The following is an 8,855-nucleotide window of genomic DNA, read 5'->3' as shown; positions in this document are numbered from 1 at the left end:
CCACCACAGCTACAACAAAAGCCAATGCCCCAGGCAAAATACTGTTGGGTATATATGGAACAAACGTAGACCACATAATCTATAATCATAATTGTTGACAAAAGATATTAAAATTGAGCAATTGTTCGACGCTCTGCTTACCAATATGAAAAATGATGTGAGTTTTAAGAGAGAGAGAGAGAGATCACTTGGGGAAGAACTGATAGCCCACCAACAGTAATAAAGTCCTCCCAGAAGCGCCAGAGTCCAGCATTAAGCCAACCAAAGTAATTCAAGAAATTCAAAACAAGGCCAGTTGCAACAACAATGGAGGTAATGACAAAGTAAGGTAGAGGCATTGCATCTGCCATGGAAAGCTGAGCAAAAACCACATATAAGGAAATTACACCCAGTGTCTGCACCACAATGGCCTCATTCTCCCTCTTCTTTGCAAAATATGAAAGCAGGGAAAGGTTTCCAAGCAAACCAGTAAACATTCCCTGCATTTACAACATTCCTCCCTTGCTTATGCTACTAATGTTGATTATTTTCTAATATAACGAGAAAATATTCATGTTCTAAGCAGTAAGCAGCCTCCTCAATCCTCATGAATAAAGTAATAAGGTGGTGGCACATTGGCGATAGTGTATTGCCAACTTACCATCCATGGGACTGCCAAAAGGGCAGCTTTATTTCCTGCCAGAAGATTTTGGGCATTGAGGTAGATTTGAGGCATTTGCAGTAAGAGAAATGGGATATTTGATGCGCCCGAGAACTTTGCTGTCCACGAATTCCATTGCTCGAAACCAGTTTTGCTGCTCGTGGATTTCACTGATCCCTTTTCCAGAGAATGGGGGAAACAATTTCAATTTTGAGCAATCAGAATGTATGAATATTAATGTTTGAGTATGACCCAAATCAAAGGGCTTTCAATTTTGAGCAATCAGAATGTATGAATACCACAATTTAAATTTTGAGCAATCAGAATGTATGAATATTAATGTTTGGGTTTGACCCAAATCAAAGGGCTCAGAGTCACATAGTATATGATATTTATCAGTTAAGACCAAAATAATAACAATTATTATTGGAGTTTCAAATCTATGAACTTCATGTCGTGTCAGAGAGAATCAAACAGATTTACACACAACGGGTAAATTGTTATCATAAGATATGCTACATATGAGGAGATGAAGAGAGAGAGAGAGAGAGAGAAAATATAGCACAGGTAGTAGTACCTGGTGAAGAGGGTGAGGGACGTCGGAGTCAAGAGCGCTGAGAGTTGAGTGGCGCCGCAAACGCAAAGGAATGGGATGGTAAAAGTTGAACAATAAGCATTGGCCTTGGCCCGCGGAAGAGACGGTGAGAGCGTTGGTGTTGGTGTTGTGTTGGATTGACGAGGACGAGGACGAGGCGGGAAAGGATTTCAGATGATGATGTTGTTGCAGTCGAGGATGAGGAGGCGGACCAGGGATGTAGGAGGAGTACGGCACCACCACTAGGCTTTCGGCCATTGATATTTGATTTGATTTCATTACACTTTCCAACACTCACTCACTGGATCTTGTGGAATTTGGGAAGTTTGGAATTGGATGCTTATTAAGTTGCAGTGTGGGGATTTGTGCGCATCTCCAGACGACACGTGGAAAGTGATATTTGCTTGCTTAACCTCATAAACTCATAACTTTACAATATTGTCAAATCCAATGTCCATGTGATATTTCCATGTGTGTGAGAACGAGCAAGCGCAAAACGCAAGTTTTAAGCAGGCAGGAGCCAGATCCGAGAAACTTTTGCAGATCCAAATTTTTCTGAAATACTTCAAAGAGATGGTTTATCAGTTGATCTTAAGCTATTTTGAGCCTTCAATGTGAAGGGTATCCCACTTAACTTTGTTCGGAGGGACACTTTATGTAACTATTCGTCCCCAAAGTTTACAGTTTTATAAAATTTAAAGTGTGAATTTACAAAAATACCCTTCGAGGTGAAAAACGTTGACTTTTGTTGACCACCCCGTCGTGTCACGTAAGATCTGTTTTCTTGGCATATTCTCATAGTACTCGTCACTACGAATGCGTGGGCACAAACGGAACGTAATTTGGAGTTATTAACGGTCGAAGTTGAGGGTAAAATGATCATTTGACCAGAAATCTGGAAGGCTCCAGATTTTGTTGGAGCATTAATCTGGTGCCACGTGTGTGGCTGTGATGGAAAGAAGATGAGAGAAATGAGGGGGAGCTACCCAATCGGAGAAGAAAAAGGGAGAGTGAACCAATGGGAGAGGAGAGAAATGAGGGAAGGGAGGAACCAACCAACCTGAACCTCCCTTCGACTCGAGCGACCCGACCTGGTGGGAACCATGGAATTCAATGCTTCCTCCGGCCAAATTCCGGCTAATTACACCGCAACACCACCTAAGAAACACTCCACGACCCTCCCTCTACCAATTCCACCCCAAACTCGAAGAAATTAGGCTTGGATTCTTGAATAACCACATAGGTGGGTGTGGTGGTTCCATGGTGGCGATCCATCAATCCTAAAGCTAACTGCGTCAACCACCATCACCAATAGACTTCCCCTTAACCCCAGAAGCAAGGCCCAAGCATTGGATGAGGCGTCAAAGTTCGTTTAGGCATCGAATTGAGAACACCCATTTCAAGGGTTTTCGGAGAATCAATGGTGATTTGAGGTGTTTCCCATCTAAATTCGACTTCGGCCCAGGTATGAAAGTTGTTCCTCTCATTGAGATCTACATTTCTGTAAAATTTAGGAATTTTTGGAGTTGTTGAATTTTCCGGCTAGTTAAGACTGCCAGCCGCCGAGTGCAACGGTGCGTGGCCTTCCGGGTCACCGCCTCATGGTGACTCGTGCGGCAGCGCATAAGGGAAAACCCAAGGTCCTTCCTTAGGTTTTTCGACGTTCCGAATTTGAATTTTCCGTCCGTTTTCCCAAATTATATCGTTTATGTATAGTTTTACTAAATGGTCTCAAATTGTGGTTAGGTGCAATGATGGGAAGTGACTCCATCCTCCCTAGCTCGAGTGGTTCCCGGGCAACAAAATATCTGTGAGTGGACCCCTTCTAAACTTGCATGTTTTTATAAAATATTAGGCTTGCATACATTGCAAATTTCATGAAATGAGCATGTTTTCTATTATGTTTTATGGATTCTATAATCATGTTTTTTGAAGAATTTATGATTTATATAAATTGCTTTTACAAAATATTTAGAAGTTATCGAACTACGTTTTATGAAAGGTTATGAATTATTGGGTTTTTGTATATGAAATTTTATGGATTACGAATACGATTTATTTTACAGATTTATAAATATGTGCTATTTTGGATTGATTGAGATGAGGTTTTGAGCTTTTGAGCTCCGGATTTGATATGAGGTTTTCGAGATATGTTTTTGGTACTTATTTAGTGGGCTATCATACAACACATCTACAAAACATAGGTATGTATATGTCTATGGCCATATGACACAATTAAGGATATCTATGTCTATGTTTATTCTCCAGCGTAACCCGAAGTCATACAGTTTCACCTTCAGGTGATGGAACCTACCATGTTTCTTCACTGGCATAACTCAGTGTCGTATAACTTCACCTTTAAGTGACGGACATGTACTGCCTTCAAGTGAATGAGGAGTTGATGATATACCCCCAGCTTCACTAGCCCGGGGCTAGTGTCGATGTGTGATGTATAAGTTTCTTCTCCGACGTAACCTGGAGTTGTATAGCCTACCATGTTTCTTCACTAGCATAACCCAGCGTCGTACAGTTTCGCCTTCGGGTGATGGGCATGTATTGCCTTCGGGCGACTATGAAACCCCTAAAGAGTACAATATTGATGAGATTTATGGGTTTGCCTTCAGGCAGCAATAGCACCATCATCGAGCATTGTTTTACACGTACATGTTTTATAAATGTTTTTCAATGCATGCTAGAGTTTTCAGGAAACCTATTATGTAGTATTATATGTGTTTTCAAAACAGGGGGTTAGTATGTTCATAAATAAAATGGTTTTCTTATTATTAGTACTATTATTATAAATTTTGGTCCACCCACAGTTTTGGCTTCGCGCCCCCTCAAGATTTAGATTCAAGGTACACGATCCCGGCATCAGGACATTTCTACTTAGGCATCTTCGAGCCTCCTCTGCGTACGTCTTATTCCTCGGTTTGTACATTTCTGTAATAATTCTTTCATATTATTCTTAATTAGTTGTATGTTTTGAACACGGTTTTGCATTAGTAGACTTCCCTCAAATCCCATATTTTAATTTGCATGCATGTTTAAAATGGCTACGTCACCCTCGAGTGTCGACCAACACATGTCTATCTAGATATTTGGGGATAACGGGGTTAGGATGTGTCACTTTACCGCCTCAACTTTGATTTGCGACACTTAACCATCTAAAAGTCTGAATTAAACTTTTGTTTTTGTCGCAAAATACCACCTACCGTCAATACGTTAGAATCATCATTGTCAAATAACAAAACCAAGTGAGGGAGAAATAGGACTGTATAGTTCAATATGTAAATCACAAAACCATATCGAAGCCAGAGAGTTACTTCGCAATTCAGACTTGTCATCAGCATTTGTTTGTACATATGAAGTTGTATCTTGTATGTGAAAGAGCAGCCCTCAATCAAGGCCCCGGGGAAAATTACCCAAGTAAAGAAACATGAATCCTCGTATACCTAACTGGGATAGTAATAGTTTTTTCTCGAAATATAATATAATACGTACATACGACAAAATTCTAGGCTCCAAACATCTGAAGAGCTCTTACCTGGTGAAGTGAGAGAACTTGCTTTCTTAATCATATCTCTCTCTCTCTCTCTCTCTCTCTCTATATATATATATATATATATAAAAGATACACACATACACACACACTGTGTCTCAACCTGAAAACAACTTGGAAGGTAAACTTTGTCTCGTAATTCCTCTTCTGTTCTGTATCTATACATTCATTCATTCTCGACTCTCAAATACATGAGACCAAATTAATGCTTAACTAGCAAGGCCTCCATCTCGTTTTTCCTCGCACCATGTTTCAGTTTCTCAAGAGCAACAAGTCCAACTTGCCTAACTCTTTCTCTGGACAATCCTATACTGCAGAGTTCACATAATCACATGGTCAAATTAACAAGATGCAAAAGACGTCCAAGAGTAAGGTAGTTTGATGGATGTTAGGCCCTTATTTGGACTCACCGTTTGCTAATGTTCTCCCATGTAAGACATTCATTATCCAGACCATAGTAAAGCCTTATGATCTCTCTCTCCCGATCCCCGAGCATCATATTTATGAGCTTGTTTACTTCATCCTGCAATATATACAGAGTAAGAAGTAACTTTTTAGACATAGTATCACTAGTTTTCAAAGGAATGAAGACCAGCTTTAACGATTTTTTTAAGATCGTACCATTTGGTTTTTCTTTAAGGAACTTCTATTATTTTTTTATCTGGATAGAGATGCTTTAAGGAACTTCTATTATATTTTTAACAGGTCGCACTTGGTGCGATGGCAAGTGCCTTCGCCCATGAGCGGTAGGTCTCGGGTTCGAGACTTGGGAGCAGCCTCTTCATAAATGGGGGTAAGGTTAGCCGACATTCGCCTCTCCCAGACCCTGCGTAAAGCGGGAGCCTTGTGCACTGGGTACGACCTTTTTTAGAGATGCTTGAACTATCTCCTTCTGATACAAGTCCCACTTTTTCTAGGTTGTTTTAGATTGTTTCTTGTATTCTTCTTCTTACCTTGAGTGCCAACGCATCCACCCCATTCCACGGGACATTCTCAAGGCGATTATCTGCAATGTACTGTAAAAAGAAAAGTAGTAAGGGAGAAGGTCAATTACAAGACAGAAAACTGGCAAGCAAGGAATGGAAAATTTACTGAACTGGAATGGCAGAAATTGAGGTGGTGTAATCGACACTTACACTATGATGAGTTTCTCCTGGAAGTCCATTCAAAGAGGGGAATGCATCCCTATCAAGTGAAAAAACCTTACCGATTGCCTACAGATCAAGAAACTGCACGGTCAGCATGGAGATAACAACATGAGAATGCAATAAAAACAGAATACCACAAGCACTTGGTACCTCTGTAGCATTCCTAACTTTCTTTCTGGACATATTCAGACTTTCTGCGATTCTCTGATATTGAAATGTAATACAAGAAGCACATATCAACCAAGAGAGCAGAGTGATAAATCAACATTGTCACTGTAAGTAAAAACATTTGAAACTTATGGTTGCTGGCATCAGCATGTTCACAGATTTTTTGTGAGCAAAGCAATTGCTTTCTGAAGATAATAACAAAAGACTTACATCAATTGATGGAGTTATTCCTTTCTCTTCCAGTCTAATTTTTGCATTTCTGATTAAACCTAACCTCTCGTGCAAATGTGTCGGCAGTCTCAAGGTTTTCGAATTTTCAACGAGTGCTCTTGACACACCCTGAGAATATAAGGAAAAAGTAACCAGCGTAAGTTTAGCCGATCCGTCAATTTTGCATGTCGACAGTAAGTTATTTACCATTTCAAGGGGAAATATTGGCATTACCTGACGTATCCACCAGTAAACATAAGTAGAAATTTTGAACCCCTTTGAAGAATCAAATTTCTCAATTCCGCGCAATAGTCCGATTAACCCACCCTACATGAGAGACAGTGAACTTCTCATATGAGATTCCAATAAAATTCTGTCTTACTGTTGTTTGGGTCTATATATTGGGGTCTCATATATGAAGTAAGAAGAGAAAAAATAACCTGGATTAGGTCAGCCATTTCAGCACCCATATTATCATATTTTTGAGCAATGGACATGACCAGACGAACATTGCTCATTGCCAGCTTCTCTCTTGCCAAAGAACATTCGATCAACTTTGACAGTAATTCAGTACGGGAAATCCTCAATGAAGTTGCAAGTTGTTTATCAGAGGGCTCACATCCCAGTCGCTCCTTCAGTCTGGAGATCCAAATGCAAGGATTAGGATTAGCAACAACCAGATAGCAACGAACTTTTTCGTTCAGAAGGAACCAGTCTCCATAAAGGTCAACTTACTCGAAAGAATAATTTAATTAAAACAGTAAGAAAAAGATATACTCCAACCCCACTCAATTACCTCTTACACCCACACTCCTCACCCAGTAAAAAGTAGAACTACCGGCTCATTGTGAAGAAGCCTAACTTGGCAAGTTGAAAAGGGTTTTGTAAACAACATACTTTCTACGTTATATCTAGTTTTTAACCAATAAATCAATGTTTCAGCACTTGTCCTGCAGTCACTCTGAATGTCTTGTCATGGACATTGACCCACTTAATTTAGTACTTATGATTCATAGAATATGGAAAGTTATTAAGTGTTATAACCTTGATTTATGCTCCTCGACAGAGAGGCCAATTTTAATTTTCTTTGACAGGCGTACAACCTCAGTGTGAGTCAGCAAATCCTCACTAAGAACACCCTTCACATAACCCTTTAAACGATTCTGAAGCAGCTCTGGACTCATGACTGGCCTCAACGGCTTATTGGTGCTAGGTTGCGTTAGACAACGATTTGCACTGAAAGCATTCCTCCTAGTACTCATTCTCCTGTGGCGAGCAGATACCCCAGAACAAGTGACTGGTATCCTCTTGTTCGTTGCTGTTTTTATTGTTGAATCCATAAATACCTTTTTCTCGAAAGAAAGATTCCACTGCTTTTCGAGCATAGACTTCTGTAGCAAAAGAAGTGTGTCCACTGAATATTCAAGATCAGAGCTTTCCTCCTCCAAGTCGTTGAAGCTGTGAAACCATTGCTGTGCGGTTGAGGAAGGACCAAAGGCAGCATCTACATGTTCTTTGAGAGCCCTACTGGAGCGGTCGGGTCGATTGGAAGACGGAAATCTAGAACTGGTGTAGTTGGAATTAGACTTTCTGGCAGTGACAAGATTCTTTGTCGAAGAGAAATGGCAATGTAAGAATGCGTGGTCATTGAGATGAAAGAGTTTTTCTGTGATATCTGAATTATAAGAGGAAGAGGAATTCAAGAGCATCTTCCCCGTAGCAAGGCCAACAATAGCAGCTATGGCCATCATATGCCTTTTCCTTGTGTGTAAACAATTACCATAACAGTAACAATTGCTGTCTTATTTTATGAATATGTATGTATCTCTATATATCAAGAGCAGATTGATTAAGTTGTTGTAGGATCTGCCACAAATCAATTAGTAAGACTTGCATTAGTAAACGAAGAACTACTAGTATGACTATGAGTAATATCAAGTACGAAGTTGAAGGCAATGATTGAACAAACAAACAGAAGAATACATGAATCATTCACGTAGATTAGAATAGAAAAGAAAAGGGACAAGCCAAAAGCGACGGATTGGATGAAAGCACAAGAGCGAGAAAGTATGTATGTATATGTGGAACTGAACTAAAATTGCAATTCCCCAATCCAGTCCAATACCCATGATGCTATGATGAGGCCATGGATAGAAAGTTGAAACAGAAAGAAAATAAACAAAATTATTGCAAGCCATGAGTTGAAACTTGCAAGCTATCAACCATGCGATGAACACATGCATATATACATATACATATATCTATGATAATTCTATCAATCTCAAATGGGAAAGAACAGGGATTTGAACCAGAAGAAGAGTGCACAAGTAGCGTACCTGACAGACTGAATCTCTCTCTCTCTCTCAGCTGAAAAACAAGAAGACACTTAATGAGCGAATGGCGACGGTGAACCCAAAGTTGTTGAGCAGCGCAACCAATAAACAACTAAGTATACAAGGCAAACTCTTTCCTTCTTGCCTTCCGCTATAAAAAAATACAAATGAAATCAATGGTTTTTTATTTTTCATTTTTCCG

General features: G+C 39.8%; 2 protein-coding genes across 3 annotated transcripts in view; both read right to left on the bottom strand.

Annotated features, from left to right (window-relative positions):
* The window catches only part of LOC126616995 (maltose excess protein 1-like, chloroplastic), a 2,908-nt gene extending 1,340 nt beyond the window's left edge, over positions 1 to 1,568 (bottom strand). Inside the window, exons 1-4 of the mRNA XM_050285262.1 lie at positions 1,218 to 1,568; positions 641 to 817; positions 189 to 479; positions 1 to 79 (exon numbers count right to left, since the gene is read on the bottom strand). The exon at positions 1 to 79 is cut by the window's left edge and continues 11 nt beyond it. Of these exons, the coding sequence (XP_050141219.1) occupies positions 1 to 79; positions 189 to 479; positions 641 to 817; positions 1,218 to 1,514 (844 nt within the window). The 5' untranslated portion in view covers positions 1,515 to 1,568. The remainder of the gene's footprint in view (positions 80 to 188; positions 480 to 640; positions 818 to 1,217) is intronic.
* Positions 1,569 to 4,554: 2,986 nt separating this feature from the next.
* Positions 4,555 to 8,855, bottom strand: LOC126633521 (RNA polymerase sigma factor sigA-like). 2 transcript variants are annotated; one of them, XR_007627084.1, is made up of 11 exons: positions 8,657 to 8,855; positions 7,365 to 8,186; positions 6,761 to 6,959; positions 6,555 to 6,647; positions 6,321 to 6,449; positions 6,093 to 6,146; positions 5,931 to 6,008; positions 5,674 to 5,810; positions 5,416 to 5,471; positions 5,205 to 5,317; positions 5,042 to 5,105 (listed from the first exon to the last, which is right to left on the bottom strand). XR_007627084.1 is itself a non-coding variant. In XM_050304144.1 (10 exons), exons 2-10 carry the CDS (start codon positions 8,069 to 8,071, stop codon positions 4,997 to 4,999), a joined length of 1,545 nt encoding a protein of 514 aa, XP_050160101.1. In that variant the 5' UTR covers positions 8,072 to 8,186; positions 8,657 to 8,854; the 3' UTR covers positions 4,555 to 4,996. The 2 variants fall into 2 exon arrangements, 1 of the variants encoding a protein (XP_050160101.1); XM_050304144.1 differs by lacking the exon at positions 5,416 to 5,471 and having other exon boundaries at positions 4,555 to 5,105; positions 5,748 to 5,810; positions 8,657 to 8,854.

The sequence above is a fragment of the Malus sylvestris genome, chromosome 1 (assembly GCF_916048215.2).
Source record: "Malus sylvestris chromosome 1, drMalSylv7.2, whole genome shotgun sequence".
Classification (NCBI taxonomy): Eukaryota; Viridiplantae; Streptophyta; class Magnoliopsida; order Rosales; family Rosaceae; genus Malus; species Malus sylvestris.
This window is presented reverse-complemented; position numbering and strand designations above follow the sequence as displayed.